A 23,315-nucleotide genomic window follows, 5' to 3' on the forward strand; every position below is an offset into this window, starting at 1 on the left:
ACTGCGACGCTCTATGGGTGGCACTTTGCGCGCGCCAATACCGCTTTGCTGCGCTCCGCTGGTGATGTGAAGTGGCCTTTAGCATGCAACAGATGTCGCTGGGTCACCCCCTAGGCTCCAGTGTTGATCCTGTCTGTGCCTCCTCAACCTGCAGGCAAAGTTCACCTTGCTGTTATTCCGTCTCAGCGGCAGAGAAGTAGCATTTTCTGCTCTGTTGGTTCAGCAATTAGAGCTGAAGTCTGAATGGGGTTTTCAGATGAGAGCGAAAACACTGCTGGAATTCCGAAACACCGGAGAATAGAGCCAAGAACAAACAGATAGTTTTAAAGTGGTGGGGGGAGAGGGAGAGAGAGAGTGCCTCAGGGATGCCGTCTGTTTGGAGGCCGACCTGCAGTGGTGGAAAAAGTCGTTTTTTGCTTAAGTAAAAGTATCAATACTGCAATAATGTAGAAATACTCTGTTGCAAGTAAAAGTCCAGAATTCAAAATGTACTTGAGTAAAAGTACAACATGATTGGTGTTAAAATGTACTTAAAGTACAAAAAGTAGAAAGTACTCATTATGCTGAATTTCCCATTTCACAAGTTTTCAAATATATAAAACTAGAAAGAAAGAACCTCTAGAGTTAGACACCTACGTACCTGCCGTAGTGGCGGTCTGGGGACCCCCGCGGGGCAAAGGGCTCGCTTCTTTTGGGCTTGTTTTCATAAACCTGGTTGCTTGTTTCTCTCGCTAATAGGAAAACAACACACAGACCGCATGCAGAACTGTTGTTATTAACGTGGTTATTAATGTGCGAATACATTGCGGACCCCCTGGGGGTCCCCGGAGACCCAGTGTGGTCTAGCTCTGAGATAGAGATAGAGATAGTGTGTCAGTGTGCGTGTGAGAGAGTGTGAGAGAGAGTTGTGTGTCTGTGAGAGAAAGTTTTAGTATGCAAGGGATGGATCAATGACGTATTGATAGTCCTAGGGTACAGTTGCTGGGGGGGAGACAGAGAGATTGAATTGGAACAGAAAGAGAATGTGGGAATTGTCACACAGGGGAGATATACAGTATACATTGTTGTGGATGATGACAAGTTATAGATTTGTGTGCGTGTGCGTGAGTGTGCGCGTGCTTGCATTGCTATACTTGTAAGGGTATCACAAGAGAAATGTTTTATGGTAAAAATATATATTTGGGGAGTTACAGTATGCTTACAATTAGGATAAGATTCAGGTTGGAGGTTAGGATGAGGCATTTAGAGGATAGTTTTTAGGGGTTAGGGCTGGAGTTATGTCTGATTTATGCTTTTAGTAGTCTCGGGTAGCCAGAAAACTATTCCACAATCTCCGAATGCTATATCCACCTGTTTCTTGGCTGTGTGTTTTCCACTTCCTGTCGGATTTCATTGGATATCATTAGTCATCTGACCGGTTTCATTGGATTTCATTGGATCAAAAGACAGGAAGTGGAACACAGTGAAAAGCCTAGGAAACAGGTGGATAGAGTCTGGAACTACACCTCCCGAAATCCGAGGCAGGAAGCTGCCATCTGTTCGTCATTTCCATTGAAAAATATTTAAAAATATCTTTACATTTTATTTTTTAATTTCCATTTCTGCTAAGCAACAAACTATCTATATATGCTTAGATGATTTTGATTTATATTAGGATACATTTGCGCGACTGTAAAGACGAAACGGAAGTGGAGGGGAGAAAGGGCTTCTGCTTTCCCCCTTTACTCATCAACAGAGCTTCCGTGCTCCAGACTGTATGACCGGAAGCAACAGTCTGGACACGCAAGACTATGCTTTTAGTACACCGATAATTTCAACATATCGCAGCGAAACACGCTGTGATCTTGTTGATCCACTATTTTTGGCTTTGGGGTTTGATTTAAAAATGGCCTCCTAAAACGTTGACGTCCTCAGCTACTTTGAGCTTAAAAAAATACATTTAAAAAGTAAAAATGGAATTCATAAAAATGGCATTCGTAAAATTGCCGTCCTGTTGATGTCCTCAAAAGACACAAAGATACAAACATACTGTATATATGCGTGCGTACGTGCGTGTGTACAGTACGTGTGCCTTGGTGAATCGAATCGCTGTTGTTTATTCCCATATTCTCCTCAGACTGGCCCCTTGTGATGTATAATTAATGATAAAAGGTTTCCAGACTGCTAAGTATATGCAGGTCCAGGGAACTGTTGGGCCTCAAAGCACAGCTTTGTCATCAGTGTGAGACACCATTGGCCTTTCTTGCTCTCATGTCTCTTTTTCCTCTCTCTGAACTGGTGGAGTTATGCCTCCTCCAAAGAGCTGTGCTGCAATTAAGACCACTGACTGGGATGTTATTTTACTGAAGACACATGCAAATCGTTGTCGAGCAGAAACCTCATAGCTACATATTCTAACTTTTTGTGTATTTTTGTTTGCCCTACTTGGTCATACTGCAGTGTCACACAAAAGTATCAAAAGTAGCAGATCCACAAGCTCGAAACATGGTGCGAAGCGACACGTTTTGAGCTTGTAGATCTGCTACTTTTGCTATTTTTGAATTTGAAACCTGGAAAGTCACAGTTTTGGACATAATGAGGTTACTTTCCACGCGACAGAGGCGACATGTTATAGTGGTTCCTCATCGATTGTGTTCTGCTCTAGTGAGTGTTTTTAGCTGGTCTTTGGTTTGTTCCGTATGTGTTTTTAGCTCGCCTCTGGTTAGTTTTGTATGTGTTTTTAGCTGGTCTGTAGTTTGTTCCGTATGTGTTTTTAGCTGGCCTCTGGTTTTCTCCTATTCAGGCAGATACAGTCGTTACACTAACATTATCGGCCCGCAGGGAAATTTGTCTCCTCATAATTGACGAGTGTATTGTAATTAATCACAATGGCTAGACACGCATTATTAAGTTGATCTGTATTTGTTTTTTTGCCCAGGGGAAGGTTCTCTAATGTGGACACGGGGGTCTTCCTGGATAATGACTGCCTGTAGGAGGGTATTAAAGCTAATCATCATTGTGCAGAGCCAGAGGGATTTTGATTTAGCGCACCTCTACATTGTAAAAAGCGGAGAGGGGTGGTTTAGGGAGAGAGGGAGGGGGGTGGGGGGTGAGGATTACTCCAGAAGCTGAGGGGATATAAATATACCCTTAAGAGAGCGGATTTCTATCCTGCCAGAGAGCTGTTATACTGTAGCTGTTGCCTATCTGTGCAAAAGGAAGCATAATATCATCGCTGTCGGGTGGGAATCTTGTATGTCCAAAACGGTTAACTTTTCAGTAAATGTGGTGGAAAGACATTACCTGTGTTCAGATCGATCCGATGTTAGTCACAACAAGCTCTTGTTAATACTTTTCTTTGGTTCAACATTTATAATAAAAACACCACACACACTTAACCACTTTCAGTTTCATTTAAAACATTTCTGAAAGACGCGTTATTGAGTTAATTGAGTTTATTAGGATCCCCATTAGCTGGTGCATAACAACAGCTAATCTTCCTGGGGTCCACGTATAACATAAAAACATGACATTCAACAAGACATTACAGGACAATGACATAAAAAATGTACAATGTAAATTTTCCTTCAAACAGTGACTTTCATATCATCCATCATGCAACTTATTCTCCAATTCTCCATTGCCTCAAAAAGTTTGAATTAGAAATGCCCTACCTTCAATTCTATTAAATGTGAGCTTGTAGATCGGCTATTTTTGCTACTTTTGCGTGACATTGCAGAATGACTAAGTAGGACATTAATTTGGGAAATGAAAAAAAAAAAGTTGAATTATGGAGATACAAGGTTTTCTGCCTGACGACACCAACAATATCACAAAAGCCCAGAGCGTATTATCCACACATTCTCTGTATTATCGGCCACATTGAGTTAGCTCGCGGTAGAGGGAGGGATTTGCTTAAAACGCCATGCGCTGAAACATATTCCCACTTACCCACATGTCAGTGCAAGCGCATGCCAATTAGTTTGGATGATGCCCGCCCACGCGCCAGTGACACACAAAAAGAAGTTGCCAACCCATCCGCAGATTATCCTTGATGTTATGCTACTATTAGGGAGGTTTGGAAGGACGGTGAAGGGCACATGATGTCGCAGCATTGGAGCATTATTTACAGTAATTACTCTTATTAATTGTCCTTAGTGTATCCACAGTGTATGCTGTGGATTGTGGTTCATGCATGGCCTGCTTTTGTCTGTTATAAGCAATTGCAGCAATTGTGTCCGCTCTTGTTAGCAAACATAATTTTGTTGCTGTTGGGTGGAAATCAAAACCGTTCCTTTTTTCAGTGGTGTAAAGTAACTAAGTATATTTACTTAAGTACTGTACTTAAGTACAATATTGAGGTATTTTTCTACTTAAGTGTAGTATTTCCAATTTTCAATACTTTTACTTCTACACCACTACATCTCTGAGGAAAATATTGTACTTTTACTTCACTACAATTATTTGAAAACTTTAGTTACTTTGTAGATATAACTTATTATATTATAAAACATACATTAACTACTTTAACCTTATTTTATACCTAGGCTATTTGAAAATATATATATACATACAAAAAAAACCTGTTTGAAAATAGAAAATGACCAATCTGCTATTTTAAGTACTTTAAAGTAGGGTGTTAATTTATGAAAAAAACACACCCAGTGTGAAGAGAGTGGTGCCTGTGATGAGTTAATAAGTATAACTGGTTGCATCTTTGTGTTGCAATCAGCTGCAGCTGTTGAGGCCGTGCTCAAACATACGGACGGACGAACGGACACACACACACACACACACACACACACACACACGGTCAAATGTAGGAGTGGTTGGCACCACTAAAAAAAACCTTTTGAAACCTGGAGATTTAAGGTTTCTAATTAGACAGGCCAGCGGATGCTGGTGGGGTGCGTGGCTTCGTGGGGGTGACTGACCCCTCATAATCACTGTTTTTGTTTTGCAGGCCAAACTGAACCCTCTGAATGTGACGCCTGCGATCCGGGCGGTGGACATGGACAGGAACATCCAGCCCCCTTCGGACAGACCTGGCATCCTTTACTACATCCTAGTCGGTACGTAGGTGCAGGCAGAACACATGGCTTTACTGATTTGTTTGGCACATTAAATGTTGAACGACTTTCAACCTGGACTGGTGTCCCTGTTTTGGGGGAATTACAGGCCATGTGGGAATTAGAGAAGGTCACCGGTTCGTCCCTTTTCCCTGAGCAAGGCACTTAACCCCTAACGGCTCCCCGGGCGCTGCATTAATAGGGCCCGCTGCTCCTAGTACTTAGGATGGGTAAATGCAGAGGACACATTTCACATAATGTGTGAAATTTGTCCTCTGCATTTACCCATCCTGTCTGTCTGCCAGTTTGTCTGTCTATCTATAGGGCAAATAGATGAGTGTAGATCGGCTATTGTATTCGGCATCCAATCGAGTATATAGGGCTTAACCCATTAAGACCTGAAGCCGATTCTACAAATGTCTTCTAAATCCAGTTTTCTGAAAAACGTATGTTTCAGTGGTGCTCAATCTTTTTCATGTCAAGGACCCCCACAATTATATGTATTTGGCCGCGGACCCCCATCTCAAAATATTTTGTTCCATGGGGTCCCAGAAGCAAAGATTTGAGTTAAAAAATGTTTGCTTTAAAAAATATATCTATTCAAAGGTTTGCACACATTTTCACGATTTTTCAATAATAGCCAAAGTGTAAAATAATGCTTTTTAGCTCAAATCTAAAAATGACACAGATGCGTTCCAGGTCTTAAGCGGTTAATGTGCCTGTCACAAAATATTTTAAGCCAAAATACATATTCATTGGCGGGTCCTTGACATGAAAAAAGTTTGAGAACCAGTAGCGAAGTGTCTATACCGAATACGCACACAAGTGATGAATGTGATTGCAGGTTTTCCGCCGACGTGGGCGCAGTATTTCACCCTGAACCGGACCACTGCAGAGCTCCGTGTTCTGCAGCCCATCAACAGAGACCTGCATCAAAGATTCACCCTGGTTATCAAGGTGAGTTCTGACCTCTCAGATAAGGGCAGGCTCCTAAATATACCCCGGAGCTCTCTGTTCCGTTCGGAAATGTTGGAAATTCGGAGTATTACCCTGGGAGCACTCAGAGCACACTGAACTCTCTGAGTGAAAAGCTGGTTTGTCCCATCATGCATCTGAACAGTGGAGGAGGAAGTTATTGTTGCAAAAATGTGATGGTTGCTGCTTGTTTTGTACTTTACCAGTGGTTCTCAACCTGTGGGTTGGGACCCCCAGGAGGGACTCCACATGATTTAAAAAAAAAAAGAAAATTGGGGGGGGGGGGGGTCCGCAGATGACAGTGCAGTGACAATTTAAGGACTTTTAAGACCTTTTTAATACCAAAACAAAATGAAAGGACATGGAAAAAGACCATTACTGCATCAAAAGTAATCAATAAACTATAAATATAAATATAAATTCAAGTGGGCAGCCACAACTTTGTAGCAGAAACGGCTTTCCATAGATGACATCATGAAGGATGAACACATAGTTTGATGTCCAACTTTCCTCATTTAGAGCAAGTTGCCAACTAGCAGGTTAAATGTTCAGCAAACATAAGCAGGCTACACACATAGCGGAGCTCCCCAGCTGCAACCAATCAGTTCAGTAATGACAGCCCAGTTTATGCTCTCATATGATGGTGGTATGATGAAGTAGAAACCATGTGATGTGTGGCACGTCTGGGAGGACAGAGTCATAATTAGGAGAATACAAAAATGTCAAATCATTATTATTATAATGAGTTTGGCTTCACTCCATAATAATGGAAAGGGTAAAAACAGCGTGTTTACGGTTTATTATGCCACCTGCAGCTCGTTTGTATTGATCCATTCTCATTCTTTTCATCACAAATGTATGTCTTATACGGCGGTCTGTCATGGAGTTCCAATTATTTATCTTTAACTATGAATTTCTTAAATTAGCCTTTGATTATTATGTTCTGGCCCGCCATCTAATGCCTCAGAAAACAAATTGGCCTGAGGCCAAACTTAATTGCCGACCCCTGCTCTAGACTGTATTAAACATGCATCAAAACAAACCTAATCATGTTTATACATGGGATAAATGTAATTCATTTTACAAGATGACAACGTTAGTTAATGAGTATCTATTCTGAACTATCAGAGCGCTCTACGACGTCAAAACCATCGGAAGAGATTCTCAGAGCGTATATCGAAATCCTTTTCTTTTTTTTTCCCACGATTTTGTAACCCATATTTTTTCACCCAGTGCCAATTGCCTATGTAATCCTGGGCGCTACTCTCCCTCTGCCAGCCTAGGGAGAGCCCAAGCTGAAGCTCATGCCTCCTTCAATGCATGAGGAGCAAGCAAGCCGCTTCTTATCACCCGACAGGGGGGAGTTTCCCCGGCTGGACGTAGCGCGTGGAAGGAACACGTTATTCCAACCAAGTTCCTTTCCCCTCCATCAGGCGCCCCGTATATCCAAATCCACCCATTTACTTTCACCTATGAAAAGCTTTTGAAATGTACGTAGATATCTGCATCGTTTTGGGTAAAATATTACCACACGCAGCTTTGTGGTATTTGCCTTGTGTTTATCTGCAGGTTAAACGCACAAAAAATTCCCGGTTATCTTGTTTACAGTTTTCATGATCTTCACCGTGCACGTTGTTCCGTTATCAACACAGAAAATTCACAATTTATGTGATTTCTTTTTTTTTTGCCCTTACCTGGGTGCACTAAGCAAGATAATCTCAGCCCTTGAACCTTATCTGCAGCTGCTTCTTGGCGTTTGTGGAGAGAAAAAGATGTTGTGATTTATGGACTTGGCAGTTAGGCCGGGCTGCCGCACTCATGAATCCTAATTTAGAGTGGAGCCGGGGATTACCTGGGTGCTGGTGCAACGCCGCCGCCAAACACAAACTTCACACTCACCATCGCTAACCTTCACACGCCCCTGAGCACTGTGCAGCCTGTGTTGCCAGATTCTGTGAGAGAAACAAGCAACCAGGTCTAGGAAAACCCAGCCCAAAAGAAGCGACTATGGGCCACATGAGCACTTTAACATATACATCAGCTATTTGAAAAAAGCAGATCTACAAGCTCACAACGCGTCGCGATGCGACGCGTTGTGAGCTTGTAGATCGGCTATTTTCAAATCAAATCTTGCGGGGAAATTATAATAAGCAGATCTGGCAACCCTGTGTGAAGCCTGCATGTTTACCCAGAGAGGAGAAGAGAGGAGGAGACCTCCCGTAACGGGCCATTTGGAACCCCCTCAAGAAACCAGAATGTTCATTGACCAGAATAGAACACAACCTTAATTAGTGTAATCGGTAAGACATGTGAAGGAACCTCAAGGAATTTCTTTCCAATATGGCTGCTGTGCATTGAGCCCTTAGCCTGCACTATGCAGAATGACAAACACAAAGTCACAGTGTCCGTACCGTATCCCGCTCCAAGCTTAGGCAACAAACGTGAGCAAAGAACATGCGATCTCGTTGACATTATGACAGCACAGAACATCCTGATATCGCTACAGTGTCAGCAGTGTAATCAGCAGAGATCACTGCGTAGATATTAGTCTGGCCATGCCAAGCTACAGTAGCATTTTTGTAGGTCCCAAGAAAAGATTGTGCATGGCTAGGGGAAGGGAAACACTGCTGAGGAAGGGAGTCAAGGTGTGGGGGGGGGGGGGGGGGGAGAGAGAGAGAGAGAGAGAGAGAGAGAGAGAGAGAGAGAGAGAGAGAGAGAGAGAGAGAGAGAGAGAGAGAGAGAGAGAGAGAGAGAGAGAGAGAGAGAGAGAGAGAGAGAGAGAGAGAGAGAGAGAGAGAGAGAGAGAGAGAGAGAGAGAGAGAGAGAGAGAGAGAGAGAGAGAGAGAGAATTGCTGTGGGACTCAGTGAGGCTGGAAGGAGCATATTAGACTTGACATATTAGTATTCTGGAGAGAGCACTGACACAGCACAGTATGATGTTGAAGAGCTACAATACGGGACTTATTTTAATGAATAAAATGATATTCCAGCCTTGTATGTCCAAAGCCTTTACTTTTTAGGAAATGGAAAAAAGACCCATGTGTTCCAAGTGGTTCCAATGTAGCAGTTATTTAGTCACAAGCTCTTGTTAATACTTACAGGCATGCAAAAGTGTCACTTTTCAGCTACAGTCACCTTTTTGAACCCAAATAGGGCAATTGTGTGACACTTGACCCGAAAGAAAACAACATGTTGTCACCTTTTTCACCTCGGGGCTGTTTGCATGCCTGTACTTATGTTCTTCTGAAGGTGGTCTGTATAGGGGGAAGGTGGTCATTATATATTGTTCTGAAGGTGGTCTGTATAGGGGGAAGTGGTCATTATATATTGTTCTGAAGGTGGTCTGTATAGGGGGCAGGTGGTCATTGTATGTTGTTTTGAAGGTGGTCTGTACTGTATAGGGGGAAGGTGGTCTGTATAGGGGGAAGGAGGTCTGTATAGGGGGCAGGTGGTCATTATATATTGTCTTGAAGGTGGTCTGTATAGGGGGAAGGTGGTCATTGCATGTTGTTCTGAACGTGGTTCTTCTGAACGTGGCATCTCTTGTGCCGCCTTATAGTAGGGATGGCAGGACTTGAGTCTGCTTGGAGGCTTCACTGTCGTTGTGGTGTCATAAAGGATGTGCTAGTCATGTTGTTGACAATGTCTTTATAGTTATTTGAAGCAGACGGCGCTCCGGAGTTTTTTGACGCACTGCCTTTATTATTTGTCCTGTATTGTAGTTCGGACGATAACGCAATTGCATTAGCATTAATTGTAGCAATTGCCTCTCACCGTCGGGCGAGGGAGACAACAGATATACAACTTACGGATTGTAGCTTTAACACATATTATGCTTATGAGACTGAACTGAGATCTTAATGGGAGAAATGGGTCCATTAACGGATGTTCAGTTAACACATTCGGTGCCAGAGTTGTATTAAAAAAGTCACGTTGAGTGCTCACCGTTTGTATTGCTACGCTGTTTACAGCTGCAGACTCCACGACGAGCACCCGATTGTAAACAATATATGTGTGCACGATGGTGGATGGTCCTGGCTAACGCCTGGAACAATAACATCTCTCACGCGAGTCACCATGGCGGAGTGATCTCGGATCGAAAATTTGTGGTTTTCCCCACTGTAAAAAGTTAAGGAAAGTTTTTTTGCAAGGAGATAGAATGGGAGCGGGCGGGAGACAGTTTTTTTGGCACGGTGATCCATCTGTCCCTTCCTTCTCAGAGTCACCGTGGGTGATTCCACAGTTGCGCTAGTCCCCCCCCTTGTGGGGAAAAAAAAAGAAAAAAGATTGATTTCACGTAGATTCCCGGTTTTGGCACTCAACGTCACTTTTTGCAAAACCGTAGATTTACGGTTTTGCAACCCCAAGTGTTAAAATAGAGGTAGACGAGCTGTGACACAGCTCCCCGCGGTCTCCTGCAAAAGGAATACGTTGTGCCTCCAATGCCTTCATTGATCCTGATGGACCAATATCCTCCCAAGGTCAAGCAGGGATGGATGGACTGCAGAGACAGGAACAGAAAGGGAGACGGGGGTCGTCAGAAATAGAGAGTGAGGAGGACGAGAGGCAGGAAAGGAGCGAAGAATGGAAGAGGAGAAAAAGAGGGGGATGAGGTCGGCGTTGGGAGAAATGAAGACTGAGTGATAAACGGTGACTCTGGGAGGCAGTGAATCTCCTGCAGGTCGAGGGCTGTGGAGGCAGCAGGGGAGCCGGGGGTCATTTGCCACTGCCTCCCAGTAACAGGGACACCGCTAAAGAGCTGAACCACCTGGGAACGGGCTTTAATCCTGTGCCCCTGCACTCACACACACACGCGTACACACACGTACACACATGTGCATGAAACTGGCACGCAACTATAAGTGTAAATCCTGTATAACTCTAGTTCCAACTCCTAAACCTAACCTCTAAATGTCTAATCCTAAACCTAACCCCAACTTGAATCTTTTTTTCTAATTGTAAACGCACCTCTAAAATGTTTTTTGAGAGGTACAATGTCTTATTTCTCATGTTTTACTATACTTGTGGCCCTCACAAGTATAGTAATACAAGCGCACGAGCACGTACGCGCACGCACAGTGTGTCCATCAAGGGGAACAGTTGTCCCTTAGGTGTCTGTGAGAACAGATTGGATCTTGAGGGAGGGCTGTGAGGCCAGGGCTGTGTGGGTGTCGTTTATCATCACTCAGTATGTGGGAGAGAGAGAGAGAGGTGGAGGGTGCTTAGAGGAGATAGACACCCAACCCGCACCCACACCCACCACCACCACCACCACCACCACGGTGGAGAGGAGGCCACAGACACGGCTGGGAAATCTCAGCGTTTTCTTTTTCTCTTGGTATTGCAATTACGGGTAACATGCAAGGGGCCTGTAAATCTCAGGGGAGGTGAGATGAGAACCGCGAAAACAGAAGCAAAACTGTCTCTCACAGCCTCTGTGTAGCTCCTCTCACAACATTGACGACACATATTGGTTCTTTATTGCTTCAGGCTTTCTTCTCATCCCTCAGTCATGCCGTGAGAACTATATGTTCACACAAAAAAGTATAAACACACAATCAACAACATGCACAGTACATAACATACTGTAGACCAAACCATATGTAAATGAAAATACAAGACATGTGGAAATGCGCAAAGCGCAGCTCAAGTGTGTCCATCAAACACAACAGCAACATCAAAGCGAAATCTAAAAATAGAATACCTCGTTGGCCGCTTGTTGTGGAAAAGAGGTTCTTTGTTCTTGGGTTGCTTCAAGTCCTTAGAATGTCTCTTTGACCGTCTGTCCTTGGCTTCAGTATTCATTAACTTTTGCAGTGCAATATCACATAAAATGCAAGTTTACAGAGCTTCGACAAACAGGTTTGCTTCACCTGCCGTGTGAGTGACATGCAATCAATCAAATAGAGGTCCGGTGTGACAGACAGGGAACCTTTTGTTCTGCCCCAGAAAGTTCACATCAAATCCATGTTTTCACATTTTAACCTTGCATGAAATCCATTATAAAATCAAGTATGTATTTATATTATGACATTATTATGAATTATGAACTTATGACCATACATTTTGAGTATTTTGGCAATTTTAGTATTTTTATAGTCAGCATTTTAATAATATCACTTACATAGAGCAGGGGTTTTCAACTGATTTTGACCCAGGGACCACCATCCTGACTAAGAGCAACCTGGGGACCACCACTATTGTGCGTGGTGGGTCCATTATAGACCCACCCCACACAATAGTGGTGGGGGGTTCATGCACCACAGGGAGCTGTAGAAAATAGCTATAATATCAATATAATATATAATAAAATACAGTGATTTTGTTTGAATATGATGGAATATGATTAAGGATTACTGTGATTATGGTAAGCTCACATTTCATATCACACATACAATACAGTAATAACTCCTGTAAGTTATTAAAAGTAAAAAAAGAAAGTGTTTTAATGCATGGCCAGGGACCACCTGCAATACCTCTGGTGGTCCGCGGACCACCGGTTGAAAACCCCTGACATAGAGTATTTGAGTAAACACATGTTTTCTGCCAGAACTTTCAAGTGGATATGAAAGTAGGGGACAATATCTGACTCCAAGTAACAGCAATCACACTCTGCATATATTCCATATTCAGCAGTGAGTCTATCATGCATTGTTGATTCTCTATACCTCTGTTACAAATGCATGCGGAAAATGTATGTTAACCACTTAAGCCCTATATATCGTTGCTGTCGGGCAAAAACCTCTATCTCCAGATTCTAACTTTTTGTGTTTTTTCATAAATTAACGCCCTACTTGCTCATACAGCGTCACCCAAAAGTATTAAAAGTTGCAGATCCGCAAGCTTGAGCTTGTCGCTCTGCTACTTTTGCTGTTTTTGAATTAGAATAATAATATGTCCAAAACTCATAATATGTCCAAAAATCTTTCGGGTGGAAACCTCATATTATGAGGTTTCCACCCGACAGAGACGATCACTTCATCATACCACAATTAGCGAAAATAGCACAACTATAAGCTCAAAACATTCTGTGGCATGTTGTGGCTAATTGTCACTATTTTCAAAATAGTTGGAAATGTTTTGGAATGTTTTGACAATTTCTGGATATTATGTTTTATTTTATAAACATTTTTAAAAAAAATGCCTATAATAACATGCCCAAAATAAGGAGACCAGTTTGAAAGTGGTTAATTTGCTAAATTAGTTCTGATCTCACTTCCCCCGCTCCAACAGTATTTCGTAACAGTCAGGTGAAAACCTCATACGTCCAACACTGTTACAGTTCAGGAGACGAAGTAAGGCATTCATTTACGGATATGGAGATACAAGGTTTCTGCCCGACAGAAAGGATTTTCAAAGGGTTTCAGAAAAAAGGTCCCAGTGTGACTGTCACATGGTGACATGTGGGGCCGTGTTTTCTGAAGGTGGAGCGAAGGCAGTGACAGCTGAGACCAGGCCAGGCTGCCGCTTGTTTTTGATGCCTCGACGGGTGCCAGTGTTGAAGGTTAACCCTAGTGAGACGCAATTGGCTTTGTAGCTGCGCGGAGGTTGAAGAGCAGATTGATGTGTCCCTCAAGCAGCTCCTCTGATACTCGCCAATGTGTGCCGCGTGCAGACACGCAGCAAGAGGCAGCGTGAATGTGTTTGGTTGCGGCAGGAAATCCCCATGTCGTACTTCACAGCCATCGCGCACACACACACACACACACACCACACACCACACACACACACACCAGAATATGAAGTCAAGCCAGTATTCTCACTCTTATGCAACAGCCTTTCACTGTTGCTGTCTATTAACGATGGGGGGCGAGTAACATACAGCATTGGTTCTCAAATTGGGGTCCGGGGACCCCCAGGGCTCCTTGAGGGGGTTCCACGGGGTCCGCAGCCAAATGATTGATAATTAGGAACCGCATGGACCCTTTTGTGTCTGTAACTCTGAGAGTGTACGAATTTCATTTGTACACTGAGTTAAATTAACACTAATGTTACTACAGTGTAGATCGGGGGGTCCCGAAGATCAAAATGGTATCAAATTCAGAATCACTGCTATAGCCGTAAAAATCTTCTCTTGGGGGTCCCTGGCGTATCCTTCCTTTCAAATGGTGGTCTTGCAGGCTGTTAAGTGTCAATGTGGGGGTCCTTGACATGAAAAGGTTTGAGAATATGTCCAAAACATACAGTACAGTACCACTATCCGTTTAGCTGAAAAGCAGCCCATATTAGCCACATGAATCCTAGCGTCCCCATTTTGAACATGCCAAAATAGGCTATTTTTTTTTGGCAAAGAGAGAAAAGTAAAGTAGGGAGCCAAGTAGACCTAAGTATAAATAGGTGGGGTGAGGCTTACTGTTGGTATCAGCCGAGATGCACTCTCCTCTGCAACCTTTATTCATATTCCGTCTGCTCTTGGACACAGAGAGCACCTCGCTATCTGAAGGTTAGCTCCAAAAGTTGCTAGTATTCTGGTCAGGTAATCTGTTATGTGCTCTTTTTTCCATTTATTTGGAGGTTGTATTGTACTTACAATATAAAAACAAGTACAAGACCCATACCCTAGGCAGCCATACACAATAAATCAACACTGGTCACATTCCCAGTGAAGTTACAAAAATAAACCGGTTCAGTCGTTTTCCTTTTTATTTACCGTTTTATTGTCATCATAGCATTCTGTACATCTTACCCATGTTGTTAACAAAGTAACACGATTAACATTAGAAAATGTGTGTACGGGTAGCTCAGTCGGTAGAGCACTTTCCTTCCGACGCAAGTTCCTTGTTCGATTCCTGGCACCGTCAACTAGCGTATGAGTACAGCACGGCTTGGGCAACTAAGTTGTGCGGTGATCACTGATTGCTGATGGTAGGTCTTGTTGTAAGTACTGGGAGCTGATGGTAGGTGTTGCGCTCCACCTCAGCAATCCATCTCCCAGGGGGTCTAGCGTGTTGAAACGAGAATAGAGACCCTCCTGCACGGCCAATACCGACAATAAGCACCACCGACCTACAGTATTTACTTACTTAACACAATAAAATTGGCTTCCCCAAAATATAATCTTAAATGTCGAATTGGAAAATATGCTTGTAATATTTCAAAATCCATGAGTTTTTGTTCTATCAAAACATCCCACTTTCCCACCTTCCGTTGTTCCATAACCATCACCCTCACAATCATATTCAACCACGGCTCCATCATGTCAGCTCCCATCATCACCAAAGCTTTGTGTTTTCTTTTGCACATTTAATATCTAATCGTATCCTAGAGGAGAACAAGAGGTAGGAGAAGAAAACATCCGAAACAAAACAAGCCGCAACAGAAAGCTGAGGCAGAGACAAACAGAATGAATAGATACAATCTACAAAGCATTACTCAAAGTAAGGTACATCCCTAATATGAAGAGCCACAATCCAGTAGCTTCAATTCATTATTCTTATATGATAATAACCAAATATACAGTAGTTTCAGGTTCCCCCTCATTTTATAAATTGTACTCAATCGGCTAAATGTGTTGAACCGTGTCTCTCCGTTTGTCGGTCAGAGAACGTGTCTTTAAGAGACAGTTTTTTTTGTTATTGGTTTCAGTGCTGTTACTTGAAATATCCTAGCAAATACGTATTGTCATTTCTTATTTTATCCTCCGTTTCCCCTAACAGCATCAGGTGAAAATTCAAATTATATATAGCTTGTTGTGATGATAGTGTCATTGTATTTTCCACCTCTGTCCAACAGGGAGATGCTATAGTTGTTAGTAGACACTGATTACTTTCCTTCCAAGTGTACTCCTCATACGTGTGTGTGAAGTTCTTCCCATTTTAGTTTTGCCCTTGCGTCTTGTTGCTTGGCTACGTTCTGAAGTAGCACAGACTGCAGAGAGATTGATGTGACACTCTGACATTGATATAGTTGTTTGCCAAGAATTGTACAAGTGGGTGAAGATCACTGCTGGTCTTCCCTCCTATTCTTTCTGGATGTACAGTAACTCCTCATTTGTACATAATTATCGAAAATAAGTGGAGATGTGGTAAATTATGTTATCTTAAAGGGATAGTTCACCCAACAAAAACAAATGTATTACTTATTTTCTATCAATTACACACCCCATGAAGCCTTGAATTCATGGAGCTTTTTTGTTTTTGTTGCATTCCTAAGCCAATAATTTGATGACCGGCGGTCATTTTTGGGGGTGAACCATCTCTTTATGATTAAAATCCCTTGATTCCATTTTAATTTAGACATTGTCCAAATATAATTATTATATAATTATAATTAATTCCTTTTGTGCCCTTATTAAAGGCCGTATCATGTTTATTGGTGTGTGTGAATTCAGGGTCTTCCTTTATCTCTGTCAGTATAATTTAGTCATCCCACGTTTCACGGTTTCTCTTAATTCTACCACAACCCACAAAGTATTTCTAATTAGTGTACTGTCAGTTTCTTGTGTCCTTAATTGATTCTCAGCACAGAAAGGAACTGTTTTTATTGAGTTAGGTCGAGTCACTGTTTTCAGTGAGAGCTAAAGGCAAACACTTAAATTCTAAAACTCTTTATTCAATATTTGGAGGAGGGCAGAGCGCATGGAACTGGAAATCAAGGACAACGTTTCAACCTAACATGGGCCATCTTCATCAGGTCTGAGAGACTTGATGATGATGTTGGTTAGAAATGTTGTCATTGATTCCCTTTTCCTCATTAAAGTTAATACCTGGGAGCTGCATTGCAGTTTGCGGACTTCTCTTATTTTCTCTGTACATATTTTGTGTAGCACCTGTTACATTTATTTATTTTGGAATGTGTGTGCTTTGCCGTGGACTCTATTCCCGGAGTGCAAGGAACTACCAGGATGTCGATAGGCAAGCTCCAAAAGTACATTAACTCATTAACCGCCAGAATAAAACATTGCCTATAGCCGACCTTGGCAGCGATTCCGCTGGCAAGGTCCATCCACCCTCGATCCATCCACTGATCGCTTTAGAAGTCATATTCGACTCTTGTGCCGTCGCGATAATCCGTTCCATAGTTATTGGCAGTTGTATGTAGGTAGTTTTCGGCAAAAAGTAACAGAAAGCAACAGAAAGCAGAGAAAAGGCATATTTCCAAATCCATTAGAATGGCAGTGATTGTGGCTGTTTTTTTTTGCGATCACGTGATTTGCTGCTTCACTGGGAGTCAAATGGTGACTCAAATGGTTAGCGAAGGGCGCCATCTAGCGTAAACATTGAAAACACCAGTACACGTGAAAACACGATAAAAAATAGCAGATCTACAAGCTCACAAGGGGTCGCATTGCATCATGTGAACTTGTAGATCTGCAATATTTCCTATCTTGGAAAATGTTAGGAAGTTAGGAAAACTGGTTAAGTGTGTATGGGTTTTCTAAATATGGAACCAATGAAAAGCGTTAGCAAGAGCGTGTGACTAAATAATAACTACATTGGATCCATTGGAACACAGGCTCTTTCTTCCGTACTGTATGTCCAAATGCTTTTGGACATACAGTACAAGGTTTCCACCCGACAGCGACGACGTTGCAATAATTATATGTGGTCGGTCACAAAATCCCACAGCACACCATTTGGGAACCACTGCTGTAGTTAATGTTTAATGTTTTGGTATATATTAAAAGAAAGTAGAGCAGGCACATGCAATCGCGGGTGTTCCTCCGAGAGTTCATTGGTCGAGGTCGACCATGTCGTTATCATCGATGGAATGTTCCGACATGATTAACCCATTAAGACCTGAAGCCGATTCTACAATTGTCTTCTAAAGCCCAACAGTTAAAAAAAAAAAAAACGTGTGTTTCATATCAGTGGTTCTCAAACTTTTTCATAACTGTCAAGGACCCCCAACATTATATGTATTTGGCTACGGACCCCCATCTCAAAATATTTTCTTCCAGGGACCCCCAGAAGCAAAGATTTGCTAAGAAATGTTCGCTTTAAAAATATATATTAAAAGATTTGCACACATTTTCTCGATTTTTCAAAAATAGCAGATCTACAAGCTCGTAGCGCGGCACTCGGTGCCGCGCTATGAGCTTGTATATCTGCTATTTTTGAATAGCCAAAGTGTAAAATAATGCTTTTTAGCTCAAATAAAAAAAATATGCAGATGCGTTCCAGGTCTTAATGGATTAAGAAAAACTATGGAACAGTAAAGACCTCCACGAGCACGATTTCAACAAACAACAACCACGACTCTATAGAGAATACAATATGCTTAATTGGTACAAGCAGGACGGAGTAATTGGTCCCGTAAGTGTCCATTTGGTTCCATGCGTACACTCTGAGAGTTACAGACCTGTAAGGGAACCATTTGGAATCCCTTCAAAGAACCCAGAGGGTCCCTGGACCCCACTTTGAGAACCACTGGTTTAGAATGAATCTAGTCTCGTATATGAGGCTATAGCAGAACCGTTAAACTTGCTCCTGTTGTGTTTATAGACGAGAGATACAGTATGTCGTCAATAAACACACCGTGGGAGCATATTTTTCGGTGTGCACACTCTAGCTGTTTTAGAAGTGTATTCAACAATACTCTCGATGAATTGAGTACAAAGGACGGACCCCAATGGAAACAAGCCATAGAGCTTTCATGGGTTTAAAATCCTCTTAACAGACCTTGTATTGAGGTCTTCCCTGTGCTTGTCTTTGCAAGCTGTTAATAAAGTATTCAGTCAATCAGTCAATCAATCAATCAATGTGTCCCAACACGTAGTCGATGCACATGCCAAACAATCAGCATGATGCTAACATTAACATTTTAACATTGGCACTGGATCACTGGTTGGCATGTTTCTCAATTGTCCACAGAGTGGATGACACAAAGAAGTAAGCAAACAAAAACATAAATAACTTAAATGACATGATAAATTGTTACTCTCTCCTGATTGGCTGGAATTGGCAACCCACCTGAAAATGTATTTTCTGTTTATTAAAGAGCTGTAGCGACAGGTAGACTCCTGAACACCCACTCTATAGTATTGATTACTATCAGAATATAGAACCTTTTAACAAAAATAGTTTTTACCACCCCCAAAAAATATCACTTGCTTTACCTTTAAATTATCAATGAGGATTTTATAAATTATATATATTGGGTTACCAGAGATATTTAAAACATGCATGTCAAACTGGGGGTCCTTCCGGGGGTCCTTCAAATGAAGATGACGATTGAGAAACACTGGTCTAGTCAATTCGGTCATTGCCAAGACATTCTGTCTTGGTGTTTTCAGCTTGCTAGTGTGTAATTACCTGGGCTTTGTTCATGATAATCCCCCATTGGCTCAGGGGGGTTTTGTCATGAATAACCGAGTCTCTAACCGTCCCAGAGGGATGGCGACTTTTTCTTTCAATTTACAGTTCAGGCATTTAGCAGACACTCTTATCCAGATTAAATGGCATAAACCCTTAGTCATCCACACAACATGTCCAATAAACAGAGAAGGAAACAATTAAAGTGCTATACACAGTAACTAGGACAACAGGTAGACATCAAACCTAACATCTGTCTAACATAACATACTGTACATACAGTACATACATACATAACACCCAGGGGCTGAGGAGGAGCAATGGTGGACAAAGTATATTGTTGATAAACGTCTTATCTCCATATTTTTCGTAAATTAACGCCCTACTTGATCATACTACAGTGTCACTCAAAAGCATCAAAAGCAGCAGATCTGCAAGCTCAAAACGTGGTGTGAAGCGACATATTTTGAGCTTGTAGATCTGCAACTTTTGCTATTTTTGAATTTCAAACCTGAAATGTAACAGTTTTCGACATAATGGAGGTTTCCACCCGACAGAGACTCTAGTAAATGCACACATATTCAAAAGGACACATTACAAAGTGCATTTTATTTTTTAATACCAATGCGATGCTGTATTGAAATGTAGAAGTGGTTAATCCATAATATATTTTTGTAAATGTTGGTCCCAAGACTCCCTTTTCAGAAATGTAGTGGACTCAAAAGTGCAATATTATTATTATCATATTTGAAATGTAGTGGAGCGGAAAGGCATGACTTTGCAAAAAGAAAAAAACAATACTCCAAAAATGTACTAACTGTCCACCACTGCCGAAGAGTTATGTATTTCTTAACAATTGTTCATCTTTTTTTTTTTTTATAGAGAAAATGCTACGACTGTACAAGTCAATCCACAACGCAATACACAGTGTGTATCTAACACAACACTGGCTCAAGCTATCCAATTACCCAAACCTCATCTACTGGCATTTAGAGCTGTAGATACGCATTAAAGTGTCGTTACATTTATGCTAAAGGCCGCATTAATGAAGACACCAGCTCTGTGTTTTCTAAGAAAATGCCCAAATGCCCGTCCCTACCAATCTGTCCCGTGCTGATCGGCTATCTGACATGGGAGTTGGCCTTTAGGTAATGAGCATTGTGGTGGCGAGTACATGTCTTGTTATTAAATGTGCGCGTGCCTTTTACCCGCCATACAGTAGGCCTATAAGCGGGGAACTGTGCTGACAGTATTGGGTTATCTGAAATGTACACCACTTGTGTTTAAATGGGTGAAATCCAACAGTCATTACAGTCAACTCAACACACACAGTCCTGTTTATTTTATTGTTTTATTTTGACGGGACACTGCATATTAATGAACACCGGATTTAGCAAAGATGATAATTTACATCCGCAAAAAAACATAAAACAAGCAGACAATAGAGTACATTACAGTAGGCCTACATTACACAGGGAACACACAACATAAATGCAAAAATAGAGGTAAAAAACAGGTGCAAAAGGTGCAAAGTATATCCATTTAACACATTGACTGCCAGGAATGAATTCATTAATTCATCATCATTGTTAGCGTTTTTACATTATTTTGACGATCCACGGAAGCCACGATGTGGACAAGGGTGTAAACAAAGCTGTTTGGGGGGAGGGGAAGGTCTCGTCTATCCACCGGAACAAAAACATTTTAACCGCGTCCATACTGTTGTTATCGGCAGTTGAATATGGCTCGTTTTCACCAAAAAAAAGATGAAATCCGAACTAGGTGTGTTTTTTGAAATCTCATAACATGGGAGTCAACAGAGTTTTCTTTTTGAGATGACATCATTTCTGCTTTTATCATTCGCACGCAGTCAAGGGATCATTCATAGGTTGCGGAAGAGCGCCCTCTATTGTAATCACTGAAAACATGATTTATTTTTTCAAGGACGCATTTTGGCAGGCAATTTGTAAAGGCTAAGACTAAAACAAAGAAAATAGCAGCGTTTTAGAGGGCAATATATATTTGTAAGTGAGTTGTGTATAAAGTTCAGTATTACTTTGAAGTAGTACAGAATATGTTGGCAAATAAAGTTCATGATTGATTATGAATGGTTGCAAGGTTGGTTATCAAGTAACCATTTTTCCAGATCGTGCTTGAAGGATGGAAAAGTGGGACAATCTCTTATGGCCAATGGAAGGTTAATCCATGTCGAACAACCCTGTACTGAAAGGACATTTTGTTCGAATGTGGTTCGCATGCGCTGCTCTTCACAATCTCCTCTAGTGGTTGACCTATTCCACTGATTCCACTAACGAGCTCCCTGTTTGATGTTTGAAAAGTCTTGTATGCACACAGAAGACACCAATACAACTGCTGTACGTCACCCAGAAGTGATCCAGCTACTGTATGCTCTGATCATTTCTCTTTGGAGAGGATTAGCCACTTAAACCCTCTATACCAGGCGTCGGCAATTAAGTCTGGCCTCTGGCCAAACTTCATTGCCGTTTTTTCGAAGCCATTAGATCGCGGGCCAGAACATACTACAACAAAAAAAAAGAATATCAATGTCTTACATTATTATATTCAAAGGCTAATCTAAGAAATGTATATTCTTTTTTTTTTTATTCAGACTTTGCCACAGACCGACTTATACTTTACATTGTTGCAGAAAGAAAATGGATCAAAGTAAAAGAGCTGTATTGGTGGCATAATTAGACAGACAGACAGACAGAAGTACTGTATATAGATAGCAAAGCATATTACCATTCTTCAGGTGGGGATAGATACTCTCATAGCTTTAATATAGCAGCCTTTGTGTCGGTGCGATATTGAAAAAAAAAAATGTAAGCATAGTACAAAATCAAATAATATATAGTTTCAAAATAACCTGCCGGGCCAGGTATTATTGCTGCGGTGCCAATGTTGGCCCACAGTTCGCCTCTTACCGACCACTGCTCTATACTTAAAATGGACTAGAGTTGGCTCTGTACTTAGCTGATAATAGCTCACAACACGGCACGTTGTGAGCTTGTAGATCGGTTATTCTCTGGCTAATGTCCCCCCCCCCCAGAAAAGGGATGCTAGGGTGCTAGTGCTATCATGCAACAGTGAGGAATATGCTGTTGAGAAATACACTTCACGCATGCCTATAGCCTGATGGGAGTTCTTACCAACCACAATCAATCGGTGTGCTTGGGTTCCTGTATCGCGTACAGATTCTGCAGAAACACAGCAGACTGAGGGGAATAAAGTTCACGCAATCAGCTAGTGAGAGAAGAGATCCAGATAGAGACTAAATTCTATTCAATTCAGATGGACTCCGTCGACCGGCAAATCAACCACAGTTTTTTTTTGCTTGTTCCTGGCATTGATCCAGTGTAAAGCGGCACTATGCAACTTTCTTTAATTAATAAAATGTAATTTTGTCCAATCTGTATGGTAGAGTATGTTGATACAATATAAGTATATAACTCATACAATTGGGGTGGTTGTGTTTTGTCTCCCTGCTCTATTGAGACATTTGGATCGTGTCAAAGGTCACATCTCACTTAGACACAGGATCTGACACGAATTTTGACCGGATGGTCAAGATTAGATTTATCCCCTGAGCAAGCAGGCAGGCTCTATTATCTCAATGGAGAAAAATGTCAGCACTTGCGCAGGAAACCGGGTTCAAATCCGGGGTAGAAGAGGAAAGTTGCATAGTGCAGCTTTAACTAACGCCGGTCGCCCATTTGAAAAAAAAAAAAAGTAACCAGAACTCAATGATTACGATGTATCCCTCACGGGTGATGGCATCTGTGTTAAGTGCCTTGCCAATTACTGCAGACCTAATCCTAAGTGGACCGCTGATTAAATTTAGTCAATGTAGCGTTTTTTTTTTTTTTTTTTGTAATTGAAATGACACGCTGAGAAATGACGCCTTGGTTTCCCTGGGTCTGTGCTCCAATGGAACAACACTTAGTCTTTGGGACTTTAATGGTTTTAACATGTAGCTTTACTCTTAACCAAAGGTGTTCCTCTTTTCTCTTTCGACTCA

The 23,315-nt window shown here is 41.7% G+C and overlaps 1 protein-coding gene across 1 annotated transcript in view; it reads left to right on the forward strand.

Annotated features, from left to right (window-relative positions):
• LOC311059381 (protocadherin-15-like) overlaps positions 1–23,315 on the forward strand; it is a gene marked incomplete at its 3' end in the record, with an annotated part of 341,810 nt that overhangs the window by 150,692 nt on the left and 167,803 nt on the right. The window contains exons 10-11 of the mRNA XM_084077261.1: positions 4,943–5,051; positions 5,893–6,005. Coding sequence (XP_083933387.1) covers positions 4,943–5,051; positions 5,893–6,005 — 222 coding nt within the window. The remainder of the gene's footprint in view (positions 1–4,942; positions 5,052–5,892; positions 6,006–23,315) is intronic.

The sequence above is a fragment of the Gymnoscopelus microlampas genome (assembly GCF_963454915.1).
Source record: "Gymnoscopelus microlampas genome assembly, chromosome: 13".
Taxonomy (NCBI): domain Eukaryota; kingdom Metazoa; phylum Chordata; class Actinopteri; order Myctophiformes; family Myctophidae; genus Gymnoscopelus; species Gymnoscopelus microlampas.